The sequence below is a fragment of the Thalassophryne amazonica genome, chromosome 7, assembly GCF_902500255.1.
Source record: "Thalassophryne amazonica chromosome 7, fThaAma1.1, whole genome shotgun sequence".
Taxonomy (NCBI): Eukaryota; Metazoa; Chordata; class Actinopteri; order Batrachoidiformes; family Batrachoididae; genus Thalassophryne; species Thalassophryne amazonica.
In genome coordinates this window covers 118,504,043-118,522,831 of record NC_047109.1, presented here as the reverse complement: position 1 = coordinate 118,522,831, position 18,789 = coordinate 118,504,043, and the positions used below count along the sequence as shown (strand labels likewise).

The 18,789-nt window shown below is 41.9% G+C and overlaps 1 protein-coding gene across 1 annotated transcript in view; it reads left to right on the top strand.

Annotated features, from left to right (window-relative positions):
• The window catches only part of ibtk (inhibitor of Bruton agammaglobulinemia tyrosine kinase), a 93,564-nt gene that overhangs the window by 17,058 nt on the left and 57,717 nt on the right, over positions 1–18,789 (top strand). Inside the window, 4 exon segments of the mRNA XM_034175415.1 lie at positions 11,927–12,051; positions 13,100–13,210; positions 14,130–14,300; positions 18,642–18,759. Coding sequence (XP_034031306.1) covers positions 11,927–12,051; positions 13,100–13,210; positions 14,130–14,300; positions 18,642–18,759 — 525 coding nt within the window.

The following is an 18,789-nucleotide window of genomic DNA, read 5'->3' as shown; positions in this document are numbered from 1 at the left end:
CCAATTTCATAGTCTTAAGAGTGTGCATATCATGAATGCTTGGTCTTGTTGGATTTGTGAGAATCTACTGAATCTACTGGTACCTTGTTTCCCATGTAACAATAAGAAATATACTCAAAACCTGGATTAATCTTTTTAGTCACATAGCACTACTATTATTCTGAACACTAATGTATATTTAAACCAGAGAATCTTCAATAACACATGCAGTGGTTTACTGAAGTTGTAAAACACTATGAATAATTATATAGTCTTGAGATGTCCATCTATTCATTATACCAAGACATATGTGATGCAGTTAAATGACCAGTGTCAAAAAACAGGGTCATTCCATATGAAGTCATCCAAAATAAGGGGAAATCCCAGTTTTATAGTTTTAGAATTGCCTGGTTTTGATATATTTTATAGCTCGTGTTGAGCACAGTAACTAGGGATCATTCTTAAAAACACCAATTGGTGTTTTTAAGAATGATCCCTGTCACAAGCAAATCTATGCAAAGTGAGTTTGAAGTCAACATTAAGGAAAAATTCCGTTCATATGATTAATAACCACCTTTGCATGAACTTAAGTTAGTCCATGCATGGGCATGGCTTATATACAGGTAGCTACATGTTACTGTGCTTTGTTTATTCTGTGATACAGACATTGTTTATAATGTAGCAATGTATGTGTATAAATGCTGGATGGATTTCAGAATGGCTATCGTATAGACTGTCTTATATTTCCTGTACATTTCTGTACATTTTCATGTACATTTTGATTAAGGTGAGGGCATTTGTTTTCCCATCAGGCCTCTTTGTTAGATGTTGGTACCAGGTTTAATTTGAAGTTCCAATGAAGACCTTTCATTTGAGACCCACAAAATAAAAATCAAAAGATGCCCACATGCCCAAAAGGGGGTGCCAAAGGAACATATTTGGTAAAAATGGCCGGACAAGGGTTAATTTTGGGCAAAATCTGAGGACATTGTGGTGTTGTTCTTTGCATCCCAAGGAAGCCTAACATTAGTACTACCAACATGCCAAACAGCATTTTTTACATTACAAGGCAAATACGGTTAAATGCACAACAAAGTCAGCACACTTTCGGAACATTTTTGTCAAATTTCATTTTTTGATAATTAATGGCGTGGCCCCCAGGGGGTTAATTTCTTCAACTGTACATTTTACATAAACTTTAAGACAGAATAAACAAATTCTGAAAATATCAAGTTAATATCTTTTCTTGTTTTTGATTTATGGCCAAGTAAACATGGTCACAAACGGAATACAGAGGGTTAACACGGACACGCCCCCTTTTTAAAACCTCCATAGAATCTAAACGAAACAAGATATTGAGCTGCCGCCAAGACCATTCTTCTTCTGTCAACACTGGCTACAAAATATATCAAAACCAGGCAATTCTAAAACCATGAAACTGGGACCTTTGGTGATTTCATATGGAATGACCCAACAGACAAGTCTACGGGCATGGCGTTCAAGTTATAAACGTGTTTTCAGAACAAATATGGCATAACATAACAGTTTTTTTTCCAAATAAGTAAGTTGTTTTTCTTGTTTATTCTAAATCAATCAATCAATCAATCAATTTTTTTATATAGCGCCAAATCACAACAAACAGTTGCCCCAAGGCGCTTTATATTGTAAGGCAAGGCCATACAATAATTATGTAAAACCCCAACGGTCAAAACGACCCCCTGTGAGCAAGCACTTGGCTACAGTGGGAAGGAAAAACTCCCTTTTAACAGGAAGAAACCTCCAGCAGAACCAGGCTCAGGGAGGGGCAGTCTTCTGCTGGGACTGGTTGGGGCTGAGGGAGAGAACCAGGAAAAAGACATGCTGTGGAGGGGAACAGAGATCGATCACTAATGATTAAATGCAGAGTGGTGCATACAGAGCAAAAAGAGAAAGAAACAGTGCATCATGGGAACCCCCCAGCAGTCTACGTCTATAGCAGCATAACTAAGGGATGGTTCAGGGTCACCTGATCCAGCCCTAACTATAAGCTTTAGCAAAAAGGAAAGTTTTAAGCCTAATCTTAAAAGTAGAGAGGGTGTCTGTCTCCCTGATCTGAATTGGGAGCTGGTTCCACAGGAGAGGAGCCTGAAAGCTGAAGGCCCTGTCTCCCATTCTACTCTTACAAACCCTAGGAACTAGAAGTAAGCCTGCAGTCTGAGAGCGAAGCGCTCTATTGGGGTGATATGGTACTACGAGGTCCCTAAGATAAGATGGGACCTGATTATTCAAAACCTTATAAGTAAGAAGAAGAATTTTAAATTCTATTCTAGAATTAACAGGAAGCCAATGAAGAGAGGCCAATATGGGTGAGATATGCTCTCTCCTTCTAGTCCCCGTCAGTACTCTAGCTGCAGCATTTTGAATTAACTGAAGGCTTTTTAGGGAACTTTTAGGACAACCTGATAATAATGAATTACAATAGTCCAGCCTAGAGGAAATAAATGCATGAATTAGTTTTTCAGCATCACTCTGAGACAAGACCTTTCTGATTTTAGAGATATTGCGTAAATGCAAAAAAGCAGTCCTACATATTTGTTTAATATGCGCTTTGAATGACATATCCTGATCAAAAATGACTCCAAGATTTCTCACAGTATTACTAGAGGTCAGGGTAATGCCATCCAGAGTAAGGATCTGGTTAGACACCATGTTTCTAAGATTTGTGGGGCCAAGTACAATAACTTCAGTTTTATCTGAGTTTAAAAGCAGGAAATTGGAGGTCATCCATGTCTTTATGTCTGTAAGACAATCCTGCAGTTTAGCTAATTGGTGTGTGTCCTCTGGCTTCATGGATAGATAAAGCTGGGTATCATCTGCGTAACAATGAAAATTTAAGCAATACCGTCTAATAATACTGCCTAAGGGAAGCATGTATAAAGTGAATAAAATTGGTCCTAGCACAGAACCTTGTGGAACTCCATAATTAACTTTAGTCTGTGAAGAAGATTCCCCATTTACATGAACAAATTGTAATCTATTAGACAAATATGATTCAAACCACCGCAGCGCAGTGCCTTTAATACCTATGGCATGCTCTAATCTCTGTAATAAAATTTTATGGTCAACAGTATCAAAAGCAGCACTGAGGTCTAACAGAACAAGCACTAACAGAACAAGCACAGAGATGAGTCCACTGTCCGAGGCCATAAGAAGATCATTTGTAACCTTCACTAATGCTGTTTCTGTACTATGATGAATTCTAAAACCTGACTGAAACTCTTCAAATAGACCATTCCTCTGCAGATGATCAGTTAGCTGTTTTACAACTACCCTTTCAAGAATTTTTGAGAGAAAAGGAAGGTTGGAGATTGGCCTATAATTAGCTAAGATAGCTGGGTCAAGTGATGGCTTTTTAAGTAATGGTTTAATTACTGACACCTTAAAAGCCTGTGGTACATAGCCAACTAACAAAGATAGATTGATCATATTTAAGATCGAAGCATTAAATAATGGTAGGGCTTCCTTGAGCAGCCTGGTAGGAATGGGGTCTAATAAACATGTTGATGGTTTGGATGAAGTAACTAATGAAAATAACTCAGACAGACCAATCGGAGAGAAAGAGTCTAACCAAATACAGGCATCACTGAAAGCAGCCAAAGATAACGATACGTCTTTGGGATGGTTATGAGTAATTTTTTCTCTAATAGTTAAAATTTTGTTAGCAAAGAAAGTCATGAAGTCATTACTAGTTAAAGTTAATGGAATACTCAGCTCAATAGAGCTCTGACTCTTTGTCAGCCTGGCTACAGTGCTGAAAAGAAACCTGGGGTTGTTCTTATTTTCTTCAATTAGTGATGAGTAGAAAGATGTCCTAGCTTTACGGAGGGCTTTTTCCAGGCTAAGTGAAGATCTTCTAAATTAGTGAGACGCCATTTCCTCTCCAACTTACGGGTTATCTGCTTTAAGCTACGAGTTTGTGAGTTATACCACGGAGTCAGGCACTTCTGATTTAAAGCTCTCTTTTTTAGAGGAGCTACAGCATCCAAAGTTGTCTTCAATGAGGATGTAAAACTATTGACGAGATACTCTATCTCACTTACAGAGTTTAGGTAGCTACTCTGCACTGTGTTGGTATATGGCATTAGAGAACATAAAGAAGGAATCATATCCTTAAACCTAGTTACAGCGCTTTCTGAAAGACTTCTAGTGTAATGAAACTTATTCCCCACTGCTGGGTAGTCCATCAGAGTAAATGTAAATGTTATTAAGAAATGATCAGACAGAAGGGAGTTTTCAGGGAATACTGTTAAGTCTTCTATTTCCATACCATAAGTCAGAACAAGATCTAAGATATGATTAAAGTGGTGGGTGGACTCATTTACTTTTTGAGCAAAGCCAATAGAGTCTAATAATAGATTAAATGCAGTGTTGAGGCTGTCATTCTCAGCATCTGTGTGGATGTTAAAATCGCCCACTATAATTATCTTATCTGAGCTAAGCACTAAGACAAAAGGTCTGAAAATTCACAGAGAAACTCACAGTAACGACCAGGTGGACGATAGATAATAACAAATAAAACTGGTTTTTGGGACTTCCAATTTTGATGGCCAAGACTAAGAGTCAAGCTTTCAAATGAATTAAAGCTCTGTCTGGGTTTTTGATTAATTAATAAGCTGGAATGGAAGATTGCTGCTAATCCTCCGCCCCGGCCCGTGCTACGAGCATTCTGACAGTTAGTGTGACTCGGGGGTGTTGACTCATTTAAACTAACATATTCATCCTGCTGTAACCAGGTTTCTGTAAGGCAGAATAAATCAATATGTTGATCAATTATTATATCATTTACCAACAGGGACTTAGAAGAGAGAGACCTAATGTTTAATAGACCACATTTAACTGTTTTAGTCTGTGGTGCAGTTGAAGGTGCTATATTATTTTTTCTTTTTGAATTTTTATGCTTAAATAGATTTTTGCTGGTTATTGGTAGTCTGGGAGCAGGCACCGTCTCTACGGGGATGGGGTAATGAGGGGATGGCAGGGGGAGAGAAGCTGCAGAGAGGTGTGTAAGACTACAACTCTGCTTCCTGGTCCCAACCCTGGATAGTCACGGTTTGGAGGATTTAAGAAAATTGGCCAGATTTCTAGAAATGAGAGCTGCTCCATCCAAAGTGGGATGGATGCCGTCTCTCCTAACAAGACCAGGTTTTCCCCAGAAGCTTTGCCAATTATCTATGAAGCCCACCTCATTTTTTGGACACCACTCAGACAGCCAGCAATTCAAGGAGAACATGCGGCTAAACATGTCACTGGGGAGGGGCCCAGAGAAAACTACAGAGTCCGACATTGTTTTTGCAAAGTTACACACCGATTCAATGTTAATTTTAGTGACCTCCGATTGGCGTAACCGGGTGTCATTACTGCCGACGTGAATTACAATCTTACCAAATTTACGCTTAGCCTTAGCCAGCAGTTTCAAATTTCCTTCAATGTCGCCTGCTCTGGCCCCGGAAGACAATTGACTATGGTTGCTGGTGTCGCTAACTTCACATTTCGCAAAACAGAGTCGCCAATAACCAGAGTTTGATCCTCGGCGGGTGTGTCGTCGAGTGGGGAAAAACGGTTAGAGATGTGAATGGGTTGGCGGTGTACACGGGGCTTCTGTTTAGGGCTACGCTTCCTCCTCACAGTCACCCAGTCAGCCTGCTTTCCCGGCTGCTCGGGATCTGCCAGGGGGTAACTAACGGCGGCTAAGCTACCTTGGTCCGCACCGACTACAGGGGCCTGGCTAGCTGTAGAATTTTCCACGGTGCGGAGCCGAGTCTCCAATTCGCCCAGCCTGGCCTCCAAAGCTACGAATAAGCTACACTTATTACAAGTACCGTTACTGCTAAAGGAGGCCGAGGAATAACTAAACATTTCACACCCAGAGCAGAAAAGTGCGGGAGAGACAGGAGAAGCCGCCATGCTAAATCGGCTAAGAGCTAGTAGCTATGCTAAGCTAGCGGATTCCTAAAAACACGCAAAGTGAATAATGTGTAAATAATTTAGAGGTGATTCAGCAGAAGGAGTGCTTTAGTTAAGGCACGTAAAGATTACACTGGGAAACAAATCGTAATCTAGTTAATTAGATCAATCTAACTGCGCAGATTAAACAGCTAACAGATACAGAAAAACACCGCTGTGCTCCGGAACAGGAAGTGATACAATACCGCAGTGAGAGCCAACCACCAGTAGAGGCAAGCAAGGAGTGAAAACCAAGATAAATAAGAACACAATCAATTAATACTAATTGTCAAAAATATGTATCACTAAGTACCTTAATTATAGGCAATATCAAGTCACATTTAACAAACAGTGTGTAATTCTAACATCAAAATGGATAAAACACCAAACCATGTATTACGGTCCTACAAAATAAGAATATGTAGATTTTAAAATGTTTAGGTAACGCTATATATTTGGTCAGAAAGAACCTGGGAGACCTCAAACTTGTAAACAAGTAAAACGTCTATGGTCTACAGATGTGACATCGTACACAGCAGAACAAGAGTGGTTTATGTGGAGACAATGATGAAGAATACGAGGTCTGTCAATAAAGTATAGGTCCTTTTTATTTTTTTCAAAAAGTATATGGATTTCATTCATATGTTTTTACGTCAGACATGCTTGAACCCTCGTGCACATGCGTGAGTTTTTCCACGCCTGTTGGTGACGTCATTCGCCTGTGAGCACTCCTTGTGGGAGGAGTCGTCCAGCCCCTCGTCGGAATTCCTTTGTCTGAGAAGTTGCTGAGAGACTGGCGCTTTGTTTGATCAAAATTTTTTCTAAACCTGTGAGACACATCGAAATGGACACGGTTCGAAAAATTAAGCTGGTTTTCAGTGAAAATTTTAATGGCTGATGAGAGATTTTGAGGTGATACTGTCGCTTTAAGGACTTCCCACGGTGCGAGACGTCGCGCAGCGCTCTCAGGCGCCGTCGTCAGCCTGTTTCAAGCTGAAAACCTCCACATTTCAGGCTCTATTGATCCAGGACGTCGTGAGAGAACAGAGAAGTTTCAGAAGAAGTCGGTTTCAGCATTTTATCCGGATATTCCACTGTTAAAGGAGATTTTTTTTAATGAAAGACGTGTGGGCGGATTGCAGCGTCGGCTCGCAGCTGTCGCGATGCTCCGCCACAGGAAAAACACCTCTGTTGGAAGCCTTAAGGACAAGTTGTAACATGTCCAGCTGTTAAACAATTTCTCATATACTCACTCCACTGAAAGCCATCAAAAGCCGCCTGGATTTTACAAATGGTTATCAACACGGAGGTGTTTTTCCTGTGCCGCCGCACCGCGCCGGCTGCGTCCTGACGCGCAGACCCGTCCGCACGTCTTTCATTAAAAAAAATCTCCTTTAACAGTGGAATATCCGGATAAAATGCTGAAACCGACTTCTTCTGAAACTTCTCTGTTCTCTCACAACGTCCTGGATCAACAGAGCCTGAAATGTGGAGGTTTTCAGCTTGAAACAGGCTGATGACGGCGCCTGAGAGCGCTGCGCGACGTCTCGCACTGTGGGAAGTGCTTAAAGCGACAGTATCACCTCAAAATCTCTCATCAGCCGTTAAAATTTTCACTGAAAACCAGCTTAATTTTTCGAACCGTGTCCACTTCGATGTGTCTCACAGGTTTAGAAAAAATTTTGATCAAACAAAGCGCCAGTCTCTCAGCAACTTCTCAGACAAAGGAATTCCGACAAGGGCCTGGACGACTCCTACCACAAGGAGTGCTCACAGGCGGATGATGTCACCGACAGGTTTGGAAAAACTCACGCATGCACACGAGGGTTCAAGCATGTCTGACGTAAAAACATATGAATGAAATCCATATAGTTTTTGAAAAAAATAAAAAGGACCTATACTTTATTGACAGCCCTGTAAGTATGCATCAATGCTGAAGTAAGGTGTAAATAGCATGCAGAACACCTTTTGTCACCTTGACACTGAATTGATGCTTTACAACTTGTTGTAAATCATTTGATCCACTACATTGGATTTTAATTGGAAAATTGCAGAATAGTTAAAAAACCCCACCAGAAAACAGGATAAATAAAGCATGAGGTGGAGTGATATCGTGATATAGCAGGTGTAAAAGTTGTTTACTAATATTAGTAATCAATGGTAATAGGTTAGGAGACTCTGAGCACTAAGGTACTGTTTGGTCTACTGACGTGACGTACAATAATTAGTGAGTTTAATGGAAGATCGAGAACCAGCACCAAGCATGCTTAGACTGAAATTCATAAATACCATTGTGTTCAGCACCATTGTTGATACTGACAACTCGACAGCCAGTTTTAGAACAAAATTTCAAGAAGATCATCAGGAAATGGTGGTCTACAGACGTGACAAAACTGTTACGGAATTCACATCGATGGCAGTCATAATGCAGCCACTGAAAAATGCATTGAAACAGAGGTAATAATTCTGTTATAGCTGTAAACAATAAATATCCTGCGAAAAATAGAAGGCATGGAATTAGTAAAAACATACATTTGGAGCTTGAAACAGCTGTTTCAAAATGATATGTTTTCTCAACCGTTGAACATGTAACATATACGAGGGCTGTCCGTAAAGTATAAGTCCTTTTTATTTTTTTCAAAAACTATATGGATTTCATTCATATGTTTTTACGTCAGACATGCTTGAACCCTCGTGCGCATGCGTGAGTTTTTCCATGCCTGTCGGTGACGTCATTCGCCTGTGAGCACTCCTTGTGGGAGGAGTCGTCCAGCCCCTCGTCGGAATTCCTTTGTCTGAGAAGTTGCTGAGAGACTGGCGCTTTGTTTGATCAAAATTTTTTCTAAACCTGTGAGGCACATCGAAGTGGACACGGTTCGAAAAATTAAGCTGGTTTTCGGTGAAAATTTTAACGGCTGATGAGAGATTTTGAGGTGATACTGTCGCTTTAAGGACTTCCCACAGAGCGGGACGTCGCGCAGCGCTCCCAGGTGCCGTCGTCAGCCTGTTTCAAGCTGAAAACCTCCACATTTCAGGCTCTATTGATCCAGGACATCGTGAGAGAACAGAGAAGTTTCAGAAGAAGTCAGTTTCAGCATTTTATCCGGATATTCCACTGTTAAAGATTTTATTTATGAAAGACGTGCAGACGGATTGCAGCGTCGGCTCGCAGCCGCCATGACGCTCCGCCACAGGAAAAACACCTCTGTTGGAAGCCTTAAGGACAAGTTGGAACATGCCCAGCTGTTAAACAATTTCTCAGATACTCACTCCACTGAAAGCCATCAAAAGCTGCCTGGATTTTACAAATGGTTATCAACACGGAGGTGTTTTTCCTGTGCCGCTCCACTGCGCCGGCTGCGTCCTGACGCGCGGACCCGTCCGCACATCTTACATTAAAAAAATCTCCTTTAACAGTGGAATATCCGGATAAAATGCTGAAACCGACTTCTTCTGAAACTTCTCTGTTCTCTCACGACGTCCTGGATCAACAGAGGCTGAAATGTGGAGGTTTTCAGCTTGAAACAGGCTGACGACGGCGCCTGGGAGCGCTGCGCGACGTCCCGCTCCGTGGGAAGTCCTTAAAGCGACAGCCGTTAAAATTTTCACCGAAAACCAGCTTAATTTTTCGATCCGTGTCCACTTCGATGTGTCTCACAGGTTTAGAAAAAATTTTGATCAAACAAAGCGCCAGTCTCTCAGCAACTTCTCAGACAAAGGAATTCCGACGAGGGGCTGGACGACTCCTCCCACAAGGAGTGCTCACAGGTGAATGACGTCACCGACAGGCGTGGAAAAACTCACGCATGTGCACGAGGGTTCAAGCATGTCTGACGTAAAAACATATGAATGAAATCCATATAGTTTTTGAAAAAATAAAAAGGACCTATACTTTATGGACAGACCTCGTATATATATATGAGGTCTGTCAAAAAAAGTATCTGACCTTTTTATTTTTTGCAAAAACCTGATGGATTTGAATCACGTGTGCTTACATGAGCCAACCTTGAACCTTCGTGCGCATGCGTGAACTTTTTCACGCCTGTCGATTGCATCATTTTCTGGTAAGCAGCCTTTGTGTGGGACGTGTGTAGTGCGCTCGGCGGATTTTCATTTCAAGGAAGAAGACGGAACGACTGGAGCAGCGCCGCATCAAATTTTGCCAGAAACTGGGTGACAGCCAGGTGGAAACCATTTGGAAGATTCAGACGGTTTTCAGTGGCTTTCCAGTCGTTTGACTATATGAAAAATTGTGGAAGAGGTGGGCATGTCGCAGCATGTCCTGTGAGACTTCAACACGGAGGCGCTTTTGCGCCGCTGTCAGCAGCAGCATGAATTTCACAGCCACTCTTTTCATGGCCAAATCTTCTGTCACAGTGGAATGTGCTGAAAAAGTGCTGATGTCCACCTCTTCCACAATTTCTCGGATAGTCACACGACGGTCCCACATCACCACAGTGTTCACTTTGGAAATGATCCGGTCATTTCGGCATGTTGATGGCCGACCGGAGCGTGGCTTGCTCTCCACCGTTGTGTGGACGTCTTTAAACCGGTTGTACTGCTCCTTAATCAGTGTGATGCCCATAGCATCGACACCAAAAGCCGTCTGAATCTTCCGAATGTTTTCCACCTGGCTGTCGCCCAGTTTCTGGCAAGATTTGATGCGGCGCTGCTCCAGTCGTTCCGTCTTTTTCCTTGAAATGAAAATCCGCCGAGTGCACTGCACATGTCCCACACAAAGGCTGCTTACCAGGAAATGATGCAATCGACAGGCGTGAAAAAGTTCACACATGCACACGAAGGTTCAAGGTTGGCTCATGCAAACACGTGATTCAAATCCATCAGGTTTTTGCAAAAAATAAAAAGGTCCGATACTTTTCTAACAGACCTCATGTGTGTGTGTGTGTGTGTGTGAGAATGTATGTATATATATATATATATATATATATATATATATATATATATATATATATATATATATATGACCGCTCCAAGATGGCGGCCGCATTTCTTGTGCCTCAGCAACCAATGGGGCGTCTACTTTTTATCATGTTTATGCTTGTGCACATCCGTGATCTGGTCGAAAGCCCATATTCGTGACTTTTCCAAGCGTCTGCTTGCAGGTCCACTCATCTGAATGAATACTGTGCCATCAGTTTTGTATGAAAGTTCAGTAGGTTTCATGATCTGTTGTTGCAGTGTTCATTTCACTCCGTTGTTTTGCTGTTGTGCTGTTTCTGCGTTGCGTCACCCACCGAGAAATGCTGAGTAAAACATTTTCTGGAAATGCACCTGCTGACTTGCCTAGCGAGAGGTTTAGTTATTAGCAGTGATGTACGGTATTGGCCGCTAACCGTGACCACATGTGCGCGTATAGACTTACAATGACGAATACTTTGGTGTTGTGTTGGTGAACAGCATGTTAAATATCATGTGACGTCCTTTAAATTTGAGCACTGTAAGTGGGTTTGTTGTTTCTCTAGAAATTGTTTTATTTATAATTCTTATGGCTCTTTTTTGAAGAATGAATATAGGATTGTGTTTATTTTGTATGTACACGCCTGCCTTTTAACTTTCTAGTAATTGATAGAATAGAATAGAAACTTTATTGTTATTGTACATATACAGTCTGGCGCTTGGGGACCAACTCCAGATGTAGAGACGCTGTCTTGGTCAGGGGCAGAGAAAGGAGCAGACTCTAAGTAAGCAGGTTTTTGATTTTTGTAGGAAACTCGCACAGACACAGGGAGAACATGCAAACTCCACACAGAAAGGGTGGGAATTGATTCCACGACCTTCTTGCTGTGACGCACCGGTGCTAACCACTAAGCCACTGTGCAGCCCTTGGTCACCTGATTGGTCAGGTTAATAACTAATTTAGTTTCAGCTTGTTGTCAGGCTGACATCTTTCTGTACTACCTGACCTTTTGACTGTTATTATGGGAAATGTATTTCCTCCTTGCAGACCCAACTGAAGTGTACACTTGGGGAAACAATACTAACTTCAGTCTTGGGCACGGTAATCAGGAGAGCCGACAGCACCCTGAGATTGTGGACACGTTTGCCCGAAGTGGGATTTACATCAAGCAGGTAGGCTACTCTGTTAATCGTAACATTTTTGTGTTGTGTAACTGTAGAATTGGGAGGTGGGATGTTAAAAAAGAGCAAAAATTGAGGACTGTGTTTTTGTGGTTGTTTGTGTTAGTGTGTGACTTGGTGAAGGTGGTATGCACACTGTTAACATTTGCTGTCTGGCTGTGCCAGCCGAGCTACATTTTCATGCCATTTGTCAAGTGGAGGCTTTTAGTGTGATTAATATATCTGCTAGCACCAGTTTGTGTGTGTGTGTGTGTGTGTGTGTGTGTGTGTGTGTGTGTGTGTGTGTGTGTGTGTGTGTGCGCGTGTGTGTGTGTACTTGCCAGGTGTTACTTGTACAGCATTACATAATTTGAACTAAATGTTTGTTGCCATTTTCAGGTTTACCTTTGTGAGTACTCGTTAAATATTAATCTGTGGTTGTTTGCAGACATATCTGGGGTATTTTTCCGAACATGCAGATTAGTTTCATTAAGCTTAAGATGGCAGGCGATCTGGTTTCTTAACCACATAATGACCCAGTGGTACACTATGTAGTCTTTGTGCTCCCAGCCCAATCCAGCTGGTGCCACGGGGTTAAATATTAATCCCACAATGACACGTTTTAATTAAATGAACTACATCAGTGTCTATGCACATGTGTCAGTGTGACACTCCAGGAAACATCCCTGCACTCTTTAAAGGCTTGAAAGGAACCTTGAATTAGTAATGGTGTTTGCTTTTCCAATTGTTCCTGGCCTTTATTGGTGTAGTGTTTTACTACCACTACAAGAGAGTTTGGCTGAGGGACATGGAAAGACATGCACCCCAGCATCTGCCATATGAGGTCGAAATTATAATGGAAATGCAAATTTATCTTAAACTGGAGCTTTTGCTTGACTGGCTGAGATGCTGGCTGTGTCTCATACTCTTAACCCTTTAATGCCATACATATCATGTTTGATACATACATTTCATGGGTCAGGCATTTTAGGGTTAATAATTATAAATGACAAGCTAAAGGTTGAAGTTTTGTGTTTTATATATTTTTTTCTCTCTGTAGGTCGTCCTGTGCAAGTTCCACTCTGTGTTTCTCTCTCAGAAAGGTCAAGTATTCACATGTGGTCATGGACAGGGAGGACGACTCGGTCACGGAGATGAACAGACGTATCTGGTGAGGCTTGCTCTTGGGCATCCTTTCCACAGTTCCCTTGAGCGTTCTTTAGCGACCAGTAAATGGCATTTGCCACATTCAGTGGCACGTTTGGATCGTCTTTATACGTTTGAGATGTCACAGCTGAAGAAAGCTTGCAGTTTTGACCTTCTGCGGCTCAGCTGGCCACAGCATCACACACAGATTCATTAACTGACTATAAGAAATGAGTGTTATTGAACCCACTGTTGTCCTGATTATCTCTTTACATGAGCTGCTTGATAACCCTCATTTTGGTGTCTGATGGCACATTTGTCTGCATCATGATAACAGTGAGGGTTTTAACATGCTACCATCTGGACTGACATGGTTTATTCTTTTTAACAACCTGGACAAAATGTAACATGTTAGTGCATTAATTTGCTGTTTCACAGTTGTGAATCTCACTCTGTCTTGTAATCCGTAACTCACGCGAGAGGTCATTTACAGCAGAGTTCCAGTTTAGGGCACAATGTAAACACACCTTGTGAAGTCTGGACAACAAGATAACATTGGGGCTTGGCAGAAGTTCATCACAGGTGCTACACCTCCTCTAGATAACCCTCTCAACTTGAGAGAATGTGTCATCATCATCATCATAATTGCTCATGAAGTCGCTGAATCAGCGCCATCCACATCCTCACTTTGCCATTGTTTACATGGCTTTGAAACGCCGGAACTTTTCTGGTGCTGCGGTGCATTCTGGGAAGTGCACGGGGATTATGGGAAATGTAGAAATACCCAATGAGTATCATCTGTGCTCTACTTTGGTATGGAGTTTTTCCATGAAGGAAATTATTTGAGACAGTTTTTTGCCAGTTTGTGTTCTTGAAGGAAGCATTAAAGCCCTACTGTTAATATTTCTGTACACAAAGTTTATTTTTCTTAATATTCTTCCCAGGTTCCTCAGATGGTAGAGGGTCTGATGTCCCACCACTGCTCCCAGGTGGCAGCAGCTAAAGATCACACTGTGGTACTGACAGAGGAAGGTTACGTCTACACTTTTGGCCTCAACACTTTTCACCAATTAGGTCTAACTCCTCCTCCTGCCTCTGCACATGTCCCTAAACAGGTAAGATGAAGCAGGGAGCTGCATTTTCTAGATATTAGAGGGACAGCTGCTTGCAAGTAACTCTGATTACTAAATAAGAGTGACAGCACTATTTTTGTAGCAGTAGATGAGTGTGTTCTGCATCTGATGAGGGATCATGAGGGGAGAGTATGCTGTAAATTACTGCATGGAACGCTGAAAAAGACCTATGAGAGATCAGCATTTTTAATGTAACATTTTAAATAGTGACTACACGAGGGCAATAATTAGCCTAACCTGTGTCACCAAGTCCAACCTCAAATTTGTGCATGGTCTTAGTGGGACGGAGGCCAGCAGGAGTCACTGTGCATGTGGTAGTTAATAGGCCTCACTCCCCTGACAGCCAAAAGGATACTCTGGACACTCAGGCCGGAGCCTGGGTTTGAGCCGACTGGTCAGAGAGCCCACCTTCCATGCCGGAGATCATGCGTTTGTGGCCCCAGTGGAGCGAGTGGGAGGAGTCCATTAATATCACAAAGCAGGCGAGAAAGAGAGTATTAGGAGCTACATTAGCAAGGTTTAAGCAACAGCAGCATGTTTCATCGGGAGCCATGAAATCCTTGCAGCATTGTGGAGTACCATATTTTCCATCTAAGTTGGTTTAATAATTATAAAAAAAAGTTTTATTGACTTCTTTGGCTGCGTCTGCGACTTTGAATTGACTTACTGTGGAAAAAAGTATTGCATCATTATCATTGTCATTATTGCATCATTATCATAATGTTGGAAGCAGATGTGAAAAGTAGAAATTCTGAAGGTGCTTCATGTGTCTAGAAAGACTTTGTCAAATGAAATGTCCAACTCCAGGTGCTCGGTTGGTGTCCAGAGGCTCACGTGTATTCTGCCACATTAGTTCATACATTATAATTAACTAAAGATACCCACCTGGAGATCTGCTTTGACCTGCAATGCATGACCAGCCTGCTGTCTGTATTTCACCTGATGTTCAAACTCAAACCCAGGCTCGGTGATCAGGGACTTCAAGGCTTCTGCTGGCCTCTATGTCTGCCTTAACGTAAGTAAGTTGTGTCCTAAGACCTCTTTTAACAGAATGGGACCGACTTTATTACGGTGCAGGTCCTGATATGCATCAGAGCTTTAAAGATTGTTCACTGCCTCCCTGCCCAAAACGAGAGTATGTTATCTTAGGCCACTTTTTCACGTCGTCCTCCCACCTCTCTATATTTGTAGACAGCGGGATTGTAATGTTGTCTCCTTTGAGCTGTGGCAGCTGCTGTTTATGTCTCGAACCCTTGTAGAAAGTGGATTAGCACAAACGGTTAGCATATAAACAAACGCCAGTTCTGGTCCATACCGGAAGTCTCTGGTTCATACCAGACGTTCACGCAAAGCCTCATTGGGGGCTCAGAATAAGGTGGAAAACAGAAGGTGGTGATTAATGTATTGTTAAGCTGGATGCCAACCACACTAAAACAAGATGATGTGACTGAAGAGTGTGTACTGAGTCTTAAAAATTAGTAAAATTAATAAATTGTGCTCTCAAACTGAAAGATCACACTCTTGAATAAGGAGAAGAATTAAACTCTTCATGTTTTTGAATAAAAACAGGATAAGCATCATACTACTCATCACTCCACTTATTTGCACTTTATGGGGCAGCCAGAAATGCAACAAGGACTGCTAGGCTCTGATAAGGCGAACTACACTCAACAAAAATATAAACGCAACACTTTTGGTTTTGCTCCCATTTTGTATGAGATGAACTCAAAGATCTAAAACTTTTTCCACATACACAATATCACCATTTCCCTCAAATATTGTTCACAAACCAGTCTAAATCTGTGATAGTGAGCACTTCTTTGCTGAAATAATCCATCCCACCTCACAGGTGTGCCATATCAAGATGCTGATTAGACACCATGATTAGTGCACAGATGTGCCTTAGACTGCCCACAATAAAAGGCCACTATGAAAGGTGCAGTTTTGTTTTATTGGGGGGGGATACCAGTCAGTATCTGGTGTGACCACCATTTGCCTCATTCAGTGCAACACATCTCCTTCGCATAGAGTTGATCAGGTTGTCAATTGTGGCCTGTGGAATGTTGGTCCACTCCTCTTCAATGGCTGTGTGAAGTTGCTGGATATTGGCAGGAACTGGTACACGCTGTCGTATATGCTGGTCTAGAGCATCCCAAACATGCTCAATGGGTGACATGTCCGGTGAGTATGCCGGCCATGCAAGAACTGGGACATTTTCAGCTTCCAAGAATTGTGTACAGATCCTTGCAACATGGGGCCGTGCATTATCCTGCTGCAACATGAGGTGATGTTCTTGGATGTATGGCACAACAATGGGCCTCAGGATCTCATCACGGTATCTCTGTGCATTCAAAATGCCATCAATAAAATGCACCTGTGTTCTTCATCCATAACAGACGCCTGCCCATACCATAACCCCACCGCCACCATGGGCCACTTGATCCACAACATTGACATCAGAAAACCGCTCACCCACACGACGCCACACACGCTGTCTGCCATCTGCCCTGGACAGTGTGAACCGGGATTCATCTGTGAAGAGAACACCTCTCCAACGTGCCAAACGCCAGCAAATGTCAGCATTTGCCCACTCAAGTCAGTTACGACGACGAACTGGAGTGAGGTCGAGACCCCAATGAGGACGACGAGCATGCAGATGAGCTTCCCTGAGACGGTTTCTGACAGTTTGTGCAGAAATTCTTTGGTTATGCAAACCAATTGTTTCAGCAGCTGTCCGAGTGGCTGGTCTCAGACGATCTTGGAGGTGAACATGCTGGATGTGGAGGTCCTGGGCTGGTGTGGTTACACGTGGTCTGCGGTTGTGAGGCTGGTTGGATGTACTGCCAAATTCTCTGAAACGCCTTTGGAGACGGCTTATGGTAGAGAAATGAACATTCAATACACGAGCAACAGCTCTGGTTGACATTCCTGCTGTCAGCATGCCAATTGCACGCTCCCTCAAATCTTGCGACATCTGTGGCATTGTGCTGTGTGATAAAACTGCACCTTTCAGAGTGGCCTTTTATTGTGGGCAGTCTAAGGTACACCTGTGCACTAATCATAGTGTCTAATCAGCATCTTGATATGGCACACCTGTGAGGTGGGATGGATTATCTCAGCAAAGGAGAAGTGCTCACTATCGCAGATTTAGACTGGTTTGTGAACAATATTTGAGGGAAATGGTGATATTGTGTATGTGGAAAAAGTTTTAGATCTTTGAGTTCATCTCATACAAAATGGGAGCAAAACCAAAAGTGTTGCATTTATATTTTTGTTGAGTGTAGATAACACTATGTAACAAATTGTTATTTTGGTTTTGTTCCTGGGTACACAGTGTGTTTTCCTAACCTGTTATGCCTTAAATAAATAGAAAATAGCTGTTCTTCTACAGAAACTTTGCTTCTGTGATCAGGACAATATTTTGAAATTTGTCTGTTTTCAAGAATATTCTCGATTCGCCTTCACTACTACTGGGTAGTCTTCTATAACTGCTAGAACTGTCCAGAATTTTCTAGAAGTTTCCAGAATTATCTAGAAATTTCGAGAACCTTTTAGAACTTTCTAGAACGTTAAAAAAAATAAAATCAAAGTTTGTGCTGAATGTAGTCATTTTTCCATAGACTTTAGACATAAGCAGTTGAAATATAACACTTAGAAGCCACGAACAAAAATTGTGTTACATAGTGTAATCGTTCAGTTAACCTGTCAGTGTCCACAGTGTTATAGCGGCTCAGCGTTTGTTCCTGCTCTGATAACAAAAGCTATCTCGATGTAAGGAGGTCATATTGTGTACAGATAAAATCAGATTTTCTGGAAAAGTGATTGATTGACATTGTTTCTGATGTTTACTGCTTTTTGTTGTAGCCAGTAAATCAGCAGTATGCTCTGTATCCCCCCCCCCTTTTTTCCCTTTACTGTTGCCATTATAGGTACAGAATGCAATGTAAAATATATGTTTTCCTTTTTTAAACTTGATTTTATTTTCTTGTGTGACAGTTTGTTGACTGGTTACAGTTTGAGTTACTGCACAATGAGACCGACCTCACTGGGAGCTTAATTTTACTCTTGGCCTGATGGCTGCAATGAAATGTTAATAAATCATGAATTGACATCAGTGCAAAGAAAGTGTTTGGATTCTATTATTAAGCACTTTTTAAAATAATATTTGTATTTCTGTAAGAGACACTTTAACCGACACTGGAGGGCACGATTTCTCTTTGCCACATTTAAGTTATGTAATAAGTATTCAGCCTACCCAGTTAAGAGAACGTAAGATTCTACTTCTTTGTGCTGTAGTTTTGAGTTTTCCGCCTGTGCATGCAGGTGTTCTCCAAGATGTTAAAAGGGAGGACAGTGATCGGAGTGGCAGCAGGAAGGTTCCACACTGTGCTGTGGACCCGGGAAGCTGTTTACACCATGGGACTGAATGGAGGGCAGCTGGGTAAGCTGCACATTTTAAATAGAAACAAAG